This window comes from Balaenoptera acutorostrata, chromosome 6 (assembly GCF_949987535.1).
Source record: "Balaenoptera acutorostrata chromosome 6, mBalAcu1.1, whole genome shotgun sequence".
NCBI lineage: Eukaryota > Metazoa > Chordata > Mammalia > Artiodactyla > Balaenopteridae > Balaenoptera > Balaenoptera acutorostrata.
The window spans coordinates 59,536,718-59,556,028 of NC_080069.1; the positions used below are offsets into that span (position 1 = coordinate 59,536,718).

At 36.2% G+C, this 19,311-nt stretch overlaps 1 protein-coding gene across 9 annotated transcripts in view; it reads right to left on the reverse strand.

Annotated features, from left to right (window-relative positions):
* The window catches only part of CCDC171 (coiled-coil domain containing 171), a 363,351-nt gene that overhangs the window by 78,770 nt on the left and 265,270 nt on the right, over nt 1-19,311 (reverse strand). For 7 of the 9 annotated variants that reach the window (XM_057549252.1, XM_057549250.1, XM_057549256.1 and 4 more), the window contains one exon: nt 12,632-12,763. The exons of the other annotated variants lie outside the window; for them this stretch is intronic. In XM_057549252.1, coding sequence (XP_057405235.1) covers nt 12,632-12,763 — 132 coding nt within the window. The remainder of the gene's footprint in view (nt 1-12,631; nt 12,764-19,311) is intronic. 9 annotated transcript variants of the gene reach the window in all.

Below are 19,311 nucleotides of genomic sequence, written 5' to 3' on the forward strand. Positions count from 1 at the left end.
CAGACAGAGAAACACAAATACTGTCTGATCTCACTTAAATGAGGAATTTTTTTTAAAACTCAGGAAAAAAGAGATCAGATTTATGGTTACCAGAGGTAGGAGGTGAGGAGAAAGGGGACTAGATGAAGGTAGGGTGGTCAAAAGATACAAACTTCCAGGTGTAAGGTAAGTAAGTTCTAGGGATGTAATGTACAACATGATGACTATAGTTAACATTGCTGTGTGGTAGATTTGAAAGTTGTCAAGAGAGTGAACCCCAAGTTCTCATCACAAGGAGAAAAACTTTTTTTTTTCTTTTTCTTTTTTGTATATGAGATGATGGATGTTAACTAAACTAATTGCGGCAATCGTTTCACAACACTACATGTAAGTCAAATTATGCTGTACACCTTAAACTTATACAGTGCTGTATGTCAATTATATCTCAATAAAACTAGAAAAAATAAAAAATAAAGCTATAACCAATCCAATAAATCAATAAATACTCTCAAATGATATTTCCATTTTCCCTCTAGAATAACTAGATAACTTTGACTCAAAGGCCACCCCGGGGGCTTCCCTGATGGCGCAGTGGTTAAGAATCCACCTGCCAATGCAGGGGACACGGGTTCAAGCCCCGGTGCGGGAAGATCACGCATTCCGTGGAGCAACTAAGCCCGTGAGCCACAACTACTGAGCCCACGTCCCACAAGTACTGAAGCCCGCGCGCCTAGAGCCTGTGCTCCACAACAAGAGAAGCCACCACAATGAGAAGCCCATGCACCGCAATGAAGTGCAGCCCCCGCTCGCCGCAACGAGAGAAAGCCTGCGCGCAGCAATGAAGACCCAACACAGCCAAAAATAAATAAATAAATAGATTAAAAAACAAAACAACAAAGGCCATCCTGGTTGCTAAGACTCCTCGCTCCCAGTTACCTCGCTCTCCTTACCTAGAGTGTGCCTAGACTCTAGGAAAGCCGGTTTCTTCAGACCCTTCAAGAGTCTGCATTACCTTACCCTGTGGGAACAAATTAGGATATGCAAGAAAAGATAAGCAGTTTATGTGACCAGGAATTTCACCCATTCCGCTTTCAGAATACAAAAAGGAAGGGGCCTTGAAAGAATGTCTCAGGAGACTCCTATTCACATGGAACTGAAACGTGCCTTTAGTTTCCAAACATGATCAGACTTGCGCAAAGTAAAGCCTATTAGAGCCATATCTGATTAGCCTGTAACACAATTGTTGAAGTCTCTGAGTTTTTAGGGGACACAAACTACACATGATTCCTTTAAGGCTCAAAACATAAAGCACGAGATACTAGATATTAAATTCAAATTTCACTCAAGAATACATGCCACGGGCTGAATGTGCCTCACTATAAGAAAAACACAAGTCTTGCATTGAAGCAGTAATATGTGTTATTTTGGTGGGAAATGTTTTATAACGTTGATACAGTTCCCACAATCCCAATCTGAAACCTCGGACCGAGATGTGTTTTGGAGCTTGGGGTTTTTTGGATTTTGGAAATATGGAGCATATACCGTATATTAACACTCTAGTTGGGATGTGGGGCAACACAGTCTAATCAAATACATTCTACAGCAAAACCTTGGAATGATCACACGGAGGGGGATAAGCTGAGCCACAGCCCTTCTCAGGCTTGTCACAAAATTAGTTCAGGTCAAGTTTTGCCTCCGAGTTACCAGTTTTCAGAGCATTTTATTGCTACCTACCACTCAGTGCTAAAGGGAAATCATTTAACCTCTTCATGTGCTGTAATCAAAAACTTGGTAATAACGTGAGACACCCAAAACTTTCAAAGAATCCCTTCTCACTTGATGAAGAATCATAACATTCCTCAACTCACACACACTGTCTCAATAGTAATAATCTTAACTGCTATCTTTTGAGGGCTTTGTGTAAGTCCCCATGCTAAGTGTCTCATAAAGATCCTTTTTTTTCTATTTTTTCCCATGACATAACTTAATAAATATATAAGGTGAAGCTGCATATTTTATTTTAATCATGATTTCCTTCTCAATTTTAGAAGGATTAAAAACATGGAGTTTCTTCTTCTAAATTTTACATGTTGTAGGTAAATCATTCTACCACATAATCATTCAACCAAAGACCTAAGGTTTGAGGACTTTTTTAAGCCTTATTTGCAAATATACAACGTGGGCGTCTTTTAAATGTGGCACAGATATCACTTAGGCTTATGATATGCCGCTTTGCTAAACCTCCTACCACTGGCACAGAACCCAGGAGCTTTCTTCACCTTAGTGCTCTGTTTTCTATGTTGCCCTTTTAATCCTAATGAAGTTATACCAAGTCAGGTTCATTGTGATTAATATGCATTATAAAATATACTCTGGACAAAAATATTGCTCTGCAACACAGAAGCAATGTCATACACTCCACAGAGAAAATCTACCTGGGGGCTGTGGGGTGAAATAGCCCTCACTCAGAAGAGATATTAAGATATGAGTATTTCACAGTTTCCTCAGCGAGTTACTTCTTAAGTTAGTCTTCCCCACAAAAGTTACACCTCTTTTTAATCAGCACTATGAAATTTTTGGCCATTGAAAGAAAAAAAAAGAAGCTACTAGCACTTTACTAGAAGGCTCTGAAACTGAAAAGCATTTAAAGCTTCAAAATTACCCTATGTTTCATTGGTCACTTAATATACAGCACTTATACAACCTCAGATAAAATATTTTTTAAACCATGATTCTGACAACTCCAAGTTTAAGTAAGTGGGGAGAGGAAGATTTACTATAATTTGAAAAGATTTAAGGTCACTTTTAGTTCTCTTTTTCAATTCAATCCTCTGTCTCTTTCTGTCCCTCTGTCTGTCTGTCTGTCTCTACCTACACACCCCCCACCACCACACACACACACACACTCTTGTGACTGATAATAGTCTGTTAATAAAACTTAAGGCATCTGTGGAATCATTACAAGAAATTACTTTTGTACCTAGTTTTAGACTGAATGATTTACTGCATTTCCCTTAATCCTTAAGTTGCATATTCATTGCTGTATTTTCCTCTAAACGCTGTCACTTAAATTGTCATGTGGAATAGGGCAAATCAGGGTCAGTTTATATAAGCGGCATCAATCTGAAGAACTTCATTGGTCTTTATTTCAAGGCATTATGCAAAGAAAACTGACATTAAGAGAGCCTTAACTGACAGCAAATGAAATCAATCAGCAAATCACTAAGCCATAATAAACTCACTCAATTTGTACATAACCCTTCCTTTCCCAGGTCTTCACCTAGGCAGTCCATCAAACACTGTTTTTTGTCCAAGTAGCTAAAATGAAGAGCAATTCTGTTGTAGCCCCTGAAAGTTCAAGTGCTCACAGGCTTCATTCTCTCAATAATAAGCATTAAAAGGTATTATTGAGTAGGGTTATACTTAAATAGGCTTCAAAAATGAAAAAAAAAACAAAAGATAGAGAAAGGGTCAAGTTTGGGATTTAGTTTTTGCCTCAACATTAATGGCAAAGAAATGATGTTCATATCATTCAGCAGCTTTTCTGCTTTGAGCTACCTAGAACTGAAAATTGTAGCTAAAAAAAAAAATGCTCTGTACTTTCATATGTTTTGTGCTTTTGTTTCTTTGTTTTCAACTAGGTGTGTTTCAAACATTTCACATACAGGCAAATATTGTCACCTTTTCAGAGTTGGAATTTGAAGTCCAAAAAAAAAAAAAATCAACTGGTATAAATAAAGGCAACAAAATGAGTTAAAAGGATACATGAAGACAGTAGTAATGCTTGAATTACTTTAAAAAATAATTATTCAAATAGAAGTATATGGTGGGGGCTTCCCTGGTGGCGCAGTGGTTGAGAATCTGCCTGCCAATGCAGGGGACACGGGTTCGAGCCCTGGTCTGGGAGGATCCCACATGCCACGGAGCAACTAAGCCCGTGAGCCACAGCTACTGAGCCTGCGCGTCTGGAGCCTGTGCTCCGCAACAGGAGAGGCCGTGACAGTGAGAGGCCCGCGCACCGCGATGAAGAGTGGCCCCCACTCGCCGCAACTGGAGAAAGCCCTCGCACGGAAACGAAGACCCAACACAGCCCCCCAAAAATAAATAAATAAATAAATAAATAAATAAATAAATAAATAATTAAAAAAAAAAATAGAACACCTCTTTATTAAAAAAAAAAAAAAAAAGAAGTATATGGTGGGCATTCACCAGTGTTAGCAATGGCTTTATACTGAGCTATAAGAAAACACTAGAGTTGTGGAACATTTTGTTCTTTTTTTTTTTTTTTTTTTTAATAAGTTTATTTATTTATTTAGGCTGTGTTGGGTCTTCGTTTCTGTGCAAGGGCTTCCTCTAATTGCGGCAAGCGGGGGCCACTCTTCATCGCGGTGCGCGGGCCCCTCACCATCGCGGCCTCTCTTGTTGCGGAGCACAGGCTCCAGATGCGCAGGCTCAGCAGCTGTGGCTCACGGGCCCAGCCGCTCCGCGGCACGTGGGATCTTCCCAGACCAGGGCTCGAACCCGTGTCCCCTGCATTAGCAGGCAGACTCCCAACCACTGCGCCACCAGGGAAGCCCCATTTTGTTCTTTTTATTGCACATGTTGCTACTAAAGTGAAACCTGTATCAAACAGGTCATCAGTCAAAAGTCTCCAAGAGTCAAAACACTAAAACATTCCTTAACGTACTTAGGTTACTTTTCCTGAAACACAGGCCTGTTTGCAGTTCAGTCCAACATAATTTATATTAATTTAGCATTTTACAATATAAAAAGCACCTTACCTCTCTTGATCTCCCCACATTACATTATCTAACCTGATCTCCCCACAACCCCGTGAGTGAAAGTAAGACAGGCTTCACCACCTCCATTTAAAGGTGAGGAAATAGGGGGCTCAGGACTGTTGAGTCACCTGCCAAGGTGGTTACATTACAGAGCCGGGACTTCAATCCAGGCATTCTGACTCTCCATGTAGGCTTTCTCCAATGCTACATTGCTTGCCTCTTTCCCCAGCAGACAAGAGTTATTTTCTCTCTTCCCAATTCCCATTCTGATCAACATAATGTTTCCAGCAAACTCAATGACATTCAGAAAATTGCACAGATTCATGGTTGCCAACTCCCCTATCATCTGATTTACTTGCTTTTCTTTTAGAAGGGCAAAAATCTCATCCTGAGATTGAAAACTAAGCGAGTCTACACCTGATCAAGGAATGTTTATAAGCCAAATATTTAAAGGAAAACAATTTAAAAACTACCTATTAGTGCTGTTTAATTTCCAAAGTTTTTTCATCCACGTCATGTGATCCTCACAACTGTCCCAAGATGCAGCAGGGCAAGTATCGTCATCTTCATGTTACAGATGACAAGGTGATGCACCAGAAGAATTAAGGGCCAAAAGCTCACAGACAGTGATTCTAGGATAAAACTCCAGTTGCACTCAGCACCACAAGGATGATAATTCATATTGATCCTTCACAAGAAAGGACAATGTTGTTTTCCGTGAGAAAAAGACAACAACTGGATAAAATAATGAGAATTCCTGCTACCTGTGTGATTAGTGTCTACAGGTAAAGGATTCCATCTGTTCTGTGGCTAATCCTACTACTTTCTGGTAAAGTTGTATAACCTCTTCAACCTTCTGTGATAGTGACTCTGCTATGACTTTATTTTCTTCCAAATTATTCTCTCTTATAATAAACAAAGGAAGAAATGATTTTTAAAAACTAGAAAAAAAAGACTTTATTTTAAATAATTCCTACCAGATTTTTCTTAGTGTCAGTTCAGATCACTGATGCCAGGTCACTCCCACAGGGAATAATTCGTGAATATTTTCAGCTGAGTTAAGGAGTAGGGAGTCACTAAATTCTTCAGTATAAGATTCTGTGTAGCAGAAGCTTTATACAGATGCATTTCCTTGCCCTCATATGTCATCCTGTCATTTTCAAAAGGCAAAGAGAGATTAAAGTACCAACAGGAAAAAAAACAAAACAAAACTGTTGTTTCAGACCACCACTAACCTGAAATAAAACCCATGATGCAAGATGTAAAATGTCCCATCAGCTAAACATTGAAAAAAAAAACTATTTAGCACACCTAGACTTAACAGATTTTTTTCTTTTTTAGAAATCTTAGCTATCACTTAATGCCCAAGATTATGTTTTAACGACAGATACAAAGAAAAACACGTTTTTTTTTTTTTACAACAAGTCTTTTGAAATAAAATATGGGGATTAAGAAAATAATGGTAGCATATATCACCTGGTAAAATATCTGGACCAAAAAGCATAATTCTACATTTTAACTCTCAAGATTCTGCCCTAAAATTCTGTTTGATGCATCCCCCTACGCCCTCCACCACCACCATCATCACCACCAAAAAAAAAAAAAAATGCAAATCAAACAGGCAGAGGAAGGGAAGGGAGGAGGAAGGGAGGCAGGGAGGGTGAGAGGACTTAGGTGATAATACCGGAACTGCTCTAATAACGACTGATGGGCGAGGCTAAATTTCTAGCAAAGTCTTCCTGGTCAATGGAAACTAAAACGTCCTGAAACCTTAGGAGAAGATACAGATTCAGGACAACAAGGTGTAACTCACAATGACTATAAATCAATGTTTAAATGCTATTATGCTATTATTTAATCACTGTTGTCCCAATTTGCAACACACCCTAAAATTAGTCCTTCTGTACACATTAACATCTTACTTCTCTTTATATTTTGTTTTATTTAGCATTGCTCACAGCTCTAGTACCAGCAAGTTTTGAAGAAACTTAATGTCTGCTTGTGTATTATCAAATCTTCAGAGTAGAATTCTAAAATTTTAACTAGCAAATAACAAAAATATTTTCTCTGACAACATTACTTCAGGAAGTGCCATTATTCTTCCTGGTGTCAACATGAAAAACAAACGCACTAATTCTTATATTCGTCCTTGAGGTAGGCCTCAAATCCTGGACATTTAGATTCCTCATTGGCACAATTTTTATTCTGTGGAACTGGAGATTACAGCTGTCAAGCAGCTAGATGAGACAAAGGATGGCATTTTCCCATCAAAATGCCTTTATTCTCAGATGAACTATATGATTTTTCCAGCTAATTGTTTTCCCCTAATAAACAGGTCTTCCCTGGGAAGCACTTTCCAGCCTTTGAAGAAGGTAGCATTTCAACATTCTCTTTGATGCCACAAGTGAATTCTAAAATCATTTTATGTTTTTTAATTTAAAAGATATTTTGATTTTAGAATTTAAAGAGAATTGCACACTCACTGATAACAACTTTAGATAACCCAAAATCTTCCCAATACCTTATTACAAAAATGACCCCACTTACCAAAAAGGTCAGATTTCCAATAATGTCAAACATTCAAAGCACAGTCATGGACCCAGAAATAAATGAAAAGGAATATCTATGAGACATACAGCTGTCACAAAATATATTCTTTTTACTTCACCATGGAGACTCTTAGACTAAACCCTGACAACTCTGTAAATTAGGAACCCAGTGAGAATGGACATCTGAAAATAAGGGAAGACCTGAACTATAAAAAGAAGGTAAAACTTTCTTTTAGTATCAGAAAATAAAGAACCATACTTTAAAAAGGAAACTAAAGAACTAATAGAAGTCATCTAGTCTTTCAGGGACAACTGGGCAATTTTACATATTTAGTATTCTACATATTTAGCAATATTTCCATTCAAAATGGCTAATTTTCATGTTTTAAAAAATAATCAGAGATCTGAAAATTCACTTATGGGGATGGAATAACTTGAAGAAGAAAATATCTACATAATACAAGATTTCAAGTAAAATTGCCTAACATTTCTTTAACTTCTAACTATGCCCAAATGAAGACATTTCTTATACAACAATTAGAAGGCTGCTGCATTAAGCAGTGTAACTGGGAACACATGTAAAAAATTATTGAGTGATTCTTGATATTTTTATTCCCTGACAGTTTAGGTACTTAGGTACAAGGTATTTGTTCCTTCTCTACATTAAAAAAAAAAAAAAAAATCCCTTCAAGATGCCCTTTTATGATTTAACTTTATAAATACAACAAAATAGCTGGAAGAAATTTCTATGCCTGGAAAGTAAGTTAAATGTAAAAAACCGTGGTATCCCAAAAGTTGCGGGTATAGCACATAACAAACAACCATACCAAGTAAGGACTTTGTAATAACATGGTAGGTTATGGGTGATTAAAGGATTACTGGATTTACGGTAAAGACTCTTGTTTAAAATCTTCATAAATAAATGGTTTCACAATGAAGCCTTTCTAATGAACTGTTTATAAACATATATGTATAAAATATACTACATTTCCAGAGGTATAGTTATTGTGCACTAAGCCTTAAACACTTTTATGAGCTGGTCCAGGGGACTTTTCCTTTTAAATGAAGTGGGTTTAGAAGTTAAAAAAAAAATTGATCCCAAGTCTCTTAAAGGCGTGCACAACTTAGGCACAGCAGCTTCCTAAGTCACCTTGACCAGTGTCTGAAATCAAGTATTCATTCACCCATACATACTGAGGGCCTCTTCTATGTGAGGCAGGGTTCTGCGCTCTGATGATGCAGCAGTGAACAAAACCAAGTTCCTGGTCTCACGACCTTTCATGTTAGTGGAGAGCTAATAAATAGTGTTTACAATGTACCTGTCATTATTCTAAGCACTTCAGGTGGATTAACCCATTCAATAGTCACACTGAGTTAGAAACTTCTATTATTTTCATTTCATAGATGAAGAGGCTAAAATACACAGTTTAAGTAACTTTCCCCATTAATCTCTTTTGGATTTCTATTCTCGCCATGATCTCCTCACAAACGAAATCGTATTTTATAGACAGACCCTATCTTTATTCTTTTTTCCTCTCAGCTACCCTAAAACACACACACACACACACACACACACACACACACACACACACACACACACACACACACACACACACACACACACACCACTATGCCATGGTTTACAAAAAGGCAGAAAGGCATGATTAAAAGAATGAATGGACCAGTCACCCTACTCACTGGATATGTGACCTTTAGCAATTTACTTCATCTCAGTAAACTTCAGCTTCTTCTTTTGTAAAATAGATAAAAGCAGAGCACCTATTATTCATAGGGTTGTTGCAGGGATTAAATGAGAGTAAATGTAAGGTGCTTAGCACAGTAACTGGTACAGAATAAGCACTCAATAATATCAATATTGATATTGTTCTGTGTTGTTTATTGTTGAATGGGAATGGAGGCAAAACATTTATTGGATGCCTGCTAATATTTTCCAGATATTAAAAGCATCACATATCATAATTATTGAAAAAACACAATTCAAAGTATAAGACGATGAGTAACAGGTATCTTTATAAAGTATGGGCAGAATATTTTTTCTTACCAAGTCCTCTGCATTCACACTGTACTGCGCTTTTCAGCTAAAGCTAACTTGTCTAACCTAGGTGTTTTATTTTTTTCCAGTATCCTAGTAGACTAATATGCTGTTATTTAGGAGATAAAAGCCCAGGTATAATAGTTCTAAACTTGCCATAGGAGCTTAAACAGGGGTTACATTGGCGACATGGCCTCACTGGAACATCAAGTAACAAGGAAAAGTAAATAGGGAGCTACAGTTGATCTTAATCAAAATTATTTGAAGCTTTTGAAGAAACAAGGAAGACTGAAGGAAACAAATGGAAAGATATAGAGAAAAGATTCTAAGTAACAATTTCTTTAAAAAAAAAACCACCCACACACACCCCTCAAAAGTAATAAAATCAAGCTACTGTTGCTTACTTCATCTTTACAATGTTTCCCATACTGGTCACAGTAATAAGAGCCACCATGCGTGGTCTGCTTTCTTTGTGCTGGGCACTGTGCTCTCTGCTTTACATGCATTGCCTCATTCAAACTTACTACAAGCCTGAGAAATTGTTAGCATTACACTTTGTTGCAGATAAGGAAATCAGGGCTAAAAGCTAGCAGATCGCAGAGACTAGATGAACTGAATTATCTCCTGTAGAAGAGTATCAGTCACATGCTCTTCTGGGTACAGAGAGATAAGGTAATCCACTCATCCTCTTCAACTTTCAGTCATGCTCATTGGTCTTCCTTCCATCAAGGATTATACCTATAATAAAGCTTGCCCCTTTGGAAAAGACAGACAGTGGCTGTCTAGGAAAACTTCAGCTCCTACCACTCTAAACCATGGTTGTATATGTTGGCCAAATAATTCAGACACTACCACATCCTGCATAGTGGTCCTCCCCTCATCATAATCGAAAGCTGTGCACGCTTTGAGTAGTCTGCGTCATCAGCACACAGTACAAAGCTAAACAAATACTGAATTCCTAAATATATAGCCACACTCAGAATAAATATATATATTTACAAACTGCAAAAAGGTGAAAAGTAGAGTTCTATAATATTAGCCTGTCAAATGGAAACAAAATTTTGTATCTGTGCATTTGTCTACAATACAGCATAAACTATGACCTACATCACACACAGATGCATAATGTATACTTTGTAAATGGAAGAAAAACTCCACTGTAGATTTCAAAGGTTTCACTCTTACCATTTAACACAGGCATCTAGATTTTTACTGTCAGATTTTACCAGTTCAGGCTTTGCAGTCAAATACACCCAGACTTAAACCCAGACTCTAGGCCCTACCATTTACTTGCTGTTGATCTGAGGAGAGTTACCTGCTATAGATGTTGTTTTCAATTGTAAAATGGAAATAATGCCATCTATTTGACAGGTCCATTGTTAGAATTAACTGAGATCATTTATTTAAACAGCTAAGCATGATACCTGTTACACAGTAAGTGCTCACTAAAATGGCACTTATTATTATTATTATAATTATAGTTATTATTATAATTAAGGTCTTCAATTAATACAGTGTCTTTCTTCTCAAAGTACTCCATATCACCAACTGTGTGCCTGTGTGTGTGTGTGTGTGTGAAACACTATTAGGGCCCAAATCATGTGCTCTCCTCTGCACAGGATACTAAACCAAAACATATATTACTAAACTACAATGCATGTTACAGCACGTCAATACAAAATTTACCCAAGTGTTTAGGTATCTGGCAACCCACATAACTATTTTTATTAGAACTTGGAAAAGATAGTAGTTTAAAATATAAGCCCATCCATTTCCTTCCTGTTATTCACAGATGTCAGAACTCTAGAGAGTTCATGCTTTGCCTCAAAAAATGGCATTCCTAAGAAGCAGTCTTTTTCCAAATCACCACAATCTAGAGTATGGGGGAAGTCTTTATTTGTGAATTATGACAAGTACTAAGCCCTGTGAGATCCCGAATTAAGATAACCAAGCAAAGGATTACTTTACAACCACTAGAAAAATCTCAAATCATATTGTACTTTAAATATAATCAAATTTTAAATGTACATCTTAATCTTGTACTAAATAATGGTACAGTATTCTAGCCTATAACTGAAAATAAAAATGCCTTATGCTTCGTTTTACAATTACATATGTTTTAGATATATTGGTGGACAATCTAATGAAAGAAACAACAAGCATTTTTTTCTTTGTTGAGCATTAATTTGAGCGCTAATAACAAATTAAATTAGGGTATGGAGCATGTAGAAAAAAATTAACATAGCCCCACTTGGACTGACGTTAATTTTGTACAAAGTTAAAATTTTACAGGGTCATAAACTGAAGAATGAAAAAGTTTATCTTAAACCTCAAAATGTGAAAGGAACTGAGTTTTAAGAGATATTTCTCTTAAATACATTGAAAAATCTAGGGTGCTATTGAACAAGGACAACCTCTTTTGAATTACCAGGCTCCCTATAGTTTACATAATGTCGATGGATTTTTCTAATAAAGAAATTGGGCATTAAAGGGAAAATAAAATACATACTAAATTTTGTTTTGTCTGATTAAAAAATATTTTTAACCCTAAGGAGAAAAATGATCACAATAACCTAATAGTAATCTAGAATAGAAAGCTAGCTGCAGCATCTGAAAATAAATATGTTTTTGAAAATAAATATCTTTATTAAGTTTATTTTAAAGTTATTTGAGGTTTTATGATTTGGTGCTTTGAGTTTTATAAATGAAATAACCCAGCTGGCACATATAACAAAGTTCATTAAAACTAAACATTGAAGTATAAGATACTTTTCAGTGCAAAGTGCACCTAGGTTCTAGATTTGCTGAAATTAAATTACCACCTGAGAAATGTTGGATATACTTTGGAATTAACACTGAAAAATATCAAATATCTCTCCTGATAATTTTATCTAAAGTGATTTATTGTAAAACAATAAGAGCTACAAATTCAGACTAGCTTAAAGAGATAACAGCCTAGCGTCTTATTGTCCTCTGCTGCCCAAAAAGTATGTTCTTTTAATACTGTACTTAGCTATAAAATGCACGTTTTTCCTTGGTAAAAAATAAAAAACTTTTCTGGATTATTTAATTGGCTCGTTCTAGGCTTTAAAGAAAAAAAACACAATTATTTGTGAAATACAGTGTTACATGACGGAAGAAAAATGAGGAAAAATTATTTGCATCTTCTTCAAGTTAGTCACAGTACTTTGAGGCTTCCATTCTCCGCAGTTAGTGCAATTTCTTTTTCTACATGTCTCGGTAGCAAACAATGTAATTTAGACTCTAACCTGGCACGCTACAACCTCTGGCCTGCCCTTGAGCCCCTCCATTGCAAAGGTCTCCAGGTGCAGTCTGGGTAGCTGCAGGGTGAAGTCATTCCTACTTGCCGCAGTCCGTGACAGCGAGATCTGATCTCTGACCTAAAGGGAAAAAAATAGCATCAATGGTAATTCCCCTTCAGACACATTAACTGGGATGAACTGGGTCCCCTTGAGCCCACTGAGTGGACTTGCATTGATCGCTGGACCTGAAATCCATGAATAAATTTAGGACTAATTGATTTTTCGTTGCAAATAAATCTCTAATTCAGAGTACTGGGGGAGAATGTTAAGAAGAAAAAGCATCCTCCTGCTTGAAATGAGGGAGGGAAGGAGAGTCGCTGGAGCTCTTCTGATCAAGAGGTTTTGAATTATTTTTTCACTGTTCCACCCTCAGAAGAAAAAGGAAAGAAGGAAAAAACATCCACAAAATCAAAAATAAACAGCAATCTCCTACTTATTCTCACTTTCTTAATAACATGTTTAATTTAACTGGTATTAACTGATATATATTAAACAAGATAGTTATTAGGTACTAGTCTTTGAAAAGAAAACTTCAATATGTACTCTAGAATAAAAACAAATATGCTCAACACACAAGGAGACTTAAAAATATACTAGCAAGAGGTCTGCTTGCCCTCTTTACTCTAAATTAAACTTGAGGCTTAATGATTAAATACATATAAACCAACTTGGTCACACAACTTCTAAATAAGATAATGGATAAAATTAGTAGTGTTTGTACTATATTTTAAGTATTCAGTAAGGTAACAATACAAACACATCACAGATACAGAGAATTGGAGAAACACCAATTCTCTAGCTAGCCTCTGCATCACATGCAGTTGATATTACACTGCCACCTTCTGGACAAATGAGAAATGCTCACTATATAATATAAACAGAAGAAAATGCTCAGAAACAGGTATTTTCATTTTTAATTTCCAAACTTAGTAAAAGCCTCAAAAATTCCACAGTTTAGTTTTCTTTTGAGACCAGTGATCTCTCATCTTTAATCATACAGTTTAATGATAGCAGTTTTCATATGTATATGTATTTCCTAACTTTCCTTATACCTGAATAGGTTTTAAAAAATTATCTCTTTGACACCATATATTTGATAAATAGTATACAATTAGCTTAAAACCACAGGACAAAAAGAGTTTTTATGAGGTAGCAACGGTCAAGAATGGGGAGAACTATCATTGCTCAAATAAATGTATTTATATCTCTAGTTTTATCTGAGCACTTTCATATGTAACTTGGCAATAATATATGATAGAAATCCCCACCTTCATTTTTCTATTCCAGCTTGTAAAACTGTTTGAATTATTTCTTACTTTATGAATGAACTATCATACTACATAGGGTTTCCTTAAATCAGCAAACATGCGCAAATACATGATGACATCTTTCATCGTTCGTGCTAATCTAGGTTATAAAAATCCGTATACTCTCAAGTTGAGCTGAAGAATTTCTGTCAATAAGTGAATGTCAAAGTGTATGCTGTAAAACATACACTATAATGCAATTTCTATAACAGTGTGAGTATGATATTCACACTGGAGTCCTAATTCAGAATGTATATTTATCTGTAACAAACATTCTCCAGGCTTCAGTTAAGATGAGAATGCTTTTAACTCACTTAACAAAATAAAGCAAAGACATTTGTGAAATATGATTTAAGTTTTATATTTTATATGTATGGACACCTTCTCTTGCCTTTTTTTTTTTTGTCACCAATGTGCACTCAGATAAAAGAAAACATTAATGTGGATTAAGGTACTGAGAATTTATCAACATCAAACCACTAGTGTTTTGCCTTCTACCCTTCTGAACAACAGTCAATAGATCTAAATATTTTACTGCACCCTGGCCAATTCATTGTTTGATGTTTAAAAACTCACCCAGAATCAAAGAAAATTTATTAAATTTGAGCCCCCAAATGAGATACTATTAGCTTTGAAAGTCAAGTTTAACTGCGATATTGATGATTCTCTTTTTTCTGTGACAAAATTCACTAGGGAAATCCTGGATGTCAAAGTACAAAAGCAGATTGCTAATATGGGCAAGGGGGGGCGGGGGGGAGGCTATGAGCAATGTAGGTATAATCCACAACACACTCCAAGCACTGGAGGTCTTTAACCCGATTAATATCAGGCACCATACTTCATCTGTGAAGCTTGACATACAGGAACATTAAGCCACATTTTATATTCTCTAAATAAACTTTCTGAAACAACATTAAGCCAGGGCATCTGGCATTTAAAACTGTGATTTATTGTCAAATTAACATTTTCACTACAACATTATTTAATTTGCCAAATGAAATAATTCTTTGTATTTGTATTAGATAGGGAAAAAACTCAAAATGCAGTTGTATCGCTAAACCTAATGATGGGCATCATAATTACAACATTATTTGAATAACATGCATGTGTTAAACTATCATTAAATTATAAATTATCTGTTGAATGTTGGCAGTGCCATCAAGAGACGGTGCCCCATGATATAATATCACAAATATTTCTACTAAAATTTAAGCGTTTTTTCCCACTTTGAAACTAAATCAAAACTTTGAAAATAGGCATCTAAAATAGTCTCCAAATATTTCAAGGAAAAGGATTTTTTTAAGTCTTGGTAAAGGACTGACCAAGAATTCTTTTATTTTAATGGATAAAGGGAGTGAAAGCATCATGTTGAAAGAATACAAAACAGTGACACTGGGACAAGTGAAAATATAACGATGCAGCAAAGAGCAGGAAGGAAAGGTGACAGGGAACAGGAAAAATAAAGGGCGAAAAGGGGAGACTGTTCAGAAAGAATGCAAAAGGCAAGTCTCAGTACCAGTGTGTGAACAAGGATAAACAGGGAAGACATTCAATACAGAACAGTAAGCAAAAAGACTCTCACCTTATTTCATTAAATTAGTTCTTAAGAAAAATAGAACAGCAGGCTGAGAACAAAGTGACTAAGAGCAGAAAAGAGATAAGTGGGATTTCTTTAGGAAATACTGCCCACTGGATACAAAATGGTCTTCCAAAATTGAGAATTTAAAGTACATTTCTTTACTGTCAAAAAAATTTTGAAGTAACAATATCAGAACAATAAAATTATTTTTCTTCCTACAGGGAAAAGTAGGTTCACCTTTTAAAATAAAGATTTTAGTGTGAATTTAGGATTAGAACAACTATCATCACCTGTCTATGGATTAAATTATAATTTCAAATTAATCTGAAATTATAATTTCAAAAGCCAACATTCAATTCTGCTATAGTACATCATTATTCATCCTATCATTCAGATTCTATACCCTTTTTCCTCTGATTTATTTATATATGTGAGCAATAAATATATATATAATATTTTTCTACTTTAAAATGGCTAACAGTTCATTTTAACATATAATAAAATTTTTCAAAGAATTCCACAATATAAATCTCAACTGTAAAATTGTATACATTTTTATGACATTCTATAAAAACTGTACAATTTCATAATATTTTGATAAAGAATAAAGAAAAGCATACCTATATTACTCCACCCTAAATTTTTGATTTTTAGAAAGAGCAGTTTACTTTCTCCCTTTTGTATTACATACTTTCAGAAAGCAGATATTTCTCAAAGATATGCCATAAGAAACAAGAAAAACAGAGGCATATAGGAAAAAAAAAAAAAGAAACTTTTTAAGAGGCCAAAACATCGTTATGAAATATTTATTTTATTGTAACAATCCAGTTCCAGGTTTAAGTGATTCTTAAGATCCATACTGTACTGTTCCTATTCCTGTGATTAGCGTTTTGTCACAAGCCACCAATCTTTCCTAATTTTCTGTACTCCTACCAAAACACACAAAAACTGTTTCTGCTAGATACATCAACTATGAAATTAAACTAGCCAATTTTAGAAAAACTGCTCAACTCTCAAAATATGAACCTGCATCTTTTATCATGCACAGTTATAAAGCCCTCTGCACCCAATGTTCCAATTAATTTTTAAAAATTCATGAAATATGGTACTAGTTGTGTTTTTACCAATAGGATACCCACGATGAAGCAGTAAGGGTTTTGATAAAAACTCAGATACATTTGAGAACACGTGTAAGAAGATGGACACAATGCCTGAATCTTGAATGCCTGGGAAAAGCAACTGATAATCGGACTTTTACATCATACTCCTGACCTGCCTAAAATTTTATTCATTCCAATCTATTATGGCCCCCAATACTTCAAAATAAACCTTTCTTACCAGAGAGATTTCCATCATATACAGATCCCAACAATATTTCCTGTAACTTCCACTCTTATCATCCTGTGTTCAGGTTTTACTATGCCTCCATTCCCTGCCTTCCTTTGTCCTACTTCCACCTCTGTACTTCCTTCCACTTCCATTGCTTCCTTATTGCTTTCCCTTCTCTCTTTATTCTATTTTTCACCCTACACACTAGCAGCCTAGGCATTATTTTTCACCCTATGCACTAGAGTGCAGAGTGAAGTTGGCACACTACAGCCCAGGGACCAAATCCAGACCACCGCCTGTTGTTGTAAATAAAGTTTTATTGGAACACAGCCACACCCACTCACTTAGCTATTGTCTTTGGCTGCTTTCCTGCTACAAGGATAGAGTTGAATAGTTGAAACAGAGACCATATGGTTCACAAAGCCTAAAATATTTACTATCTGGCCCTTTACAGAAAATGTCGGTCATCCCCTGCCTCAGAGGCATAGAAGGAAAGACTATATTTTTCACCATCTATAGATTTTTTTTTAAATGACCACATCTCATCAGAGAATGTACGAACAATTTCTAGTGAGTAAACCTTATATCACTAACACAGGGTGCCATCTCACAGATACTTCTGGCTCCGTCTTTCAAGTTTTACATAGTCCGGTATACAACTTGACAGGGTCTAACTTTCCTGGCCCAATGACTGATCACCACGCTAATACCTAAACAACAGAAAATTTGGCTAAACAAGTAGCATAGGCATACTGGAGAGCCTTTTATAAATACAGAGAGAAGGGAATCCGCCAGAGTTAACTATATACTCTGCAATAACACTAGCAGCAGAAAAAACCCTATGCATACAGAGGTTCTTAGTAAGCATGTGATCAAATAAGAACATCATTCCAAACTCGCAAATTCTACAAGGCAGTAGGAAAGAGAGGATAACAAAAAGATATTAAGACAGTTCCAGCACCCTGGTATGTGCCTAGTGATAGAAGCAGGGATTAAAGCATGTCAACGCAATGGAAATGACATTCACAAAATGGACAGTTACAACTAAATGGATATTTCCCTCTTTTACCTTTTCCTTAACTAATTAATTCCTGAAATGGATAGAGTACAGTACTATTCTTATTAGTAACAATACCACTAGCACTTCCAAAAGTACTTCATACTTTTCAGAGTACTCACCACACTACCTCACTTCATTCTGTCATCCGCCTTGTGAAAGAGCTACTGCCATCCCTAATATGAGGATACTGTGTCCAGTGCTCCTAGCAACAAATAATAATGCCTCTAAATATCCACAATTAACAGTTAATAGATGAGGAAATTGCTCAAGATTTTGGTACTCCTTCCATTTCCCTACCTAAAAAGCAGCACTATCTTATTTTTCCTTTCCTTTGTCCCTTGTCTGGCAAGCTTAGCAAAAATGTGTGTCATATAAGTAGTTTTGTGATAAGCAGTGGAGACTATTATTGAAACATCCTTATTTTCCTCAGTAGTTTCATTGGACCTGTGGGCATTTTCATTCATTCATGTTTTTTCTCCCCCACCCGTCTTCCCTGTTCTCTCTCTCTCTCTCTCTCTCTCTCTCTCTCTCACACACACACACACACACACACCACACAATTATCATACTGGGAGACAAGTACCTGTGCAGCAATCATCCTTATACAATGGCCATAATCTCACATAGAAGATCCCCAAACTATGAGGTTCCAAGATGTGTGCAACAGTTCCAGCTGTGCTGCACACCTACAGGAAGGAGACCCTGGCACTCGCAGCAGGAGCAGGCGTTCCACTGGTGCTGCAGCAGGCACAGAAACCCCTCACTTGAAAAGAAGGAAGTGAGAAACTAGCCTTATTTTGCTGGCAGGTTATTTAACTTAACCTACAACTCTGGAGCAGAGCCAGAACTCTCCAATGACTGCCTGCTGCTGTCACCAGAAAAAAGGGCAAAATCCACCACTACCACAAACACCCCACACATTATAGTTCCATCCCAATTATGGAACTAAAAAACTGATCTTTTGAATCAAATTATCAAGCTGGCTACATCCCAATTAAGGATGTGAAAAACTGAACCCTCAAATCAAATTATCAAGCTGGAAAAATAGGGTGGTTTAATCATGGGCATCTTATAAAGGCACTAGACAGCATGATAAATCTGTGGTGTAGGTTATATACCATAGAATGCACCTCATAAATAGATTACTGTGACCTTGAGTTAGTTAAACAAACACAAAACCCATATTCAAGAATAGAGAAATGTATTTATGAATTGCTACAGTTCTCCACACAAAGATATTTTCTTTCCTAGGGTAAATTATTTCAAAGGGTAAAGACAGACGCACACTGAAATTAGTTATTTAGATGTGTTTAAGCTAAAAACTGGTAAGCACATGTACACGAAATTCTGT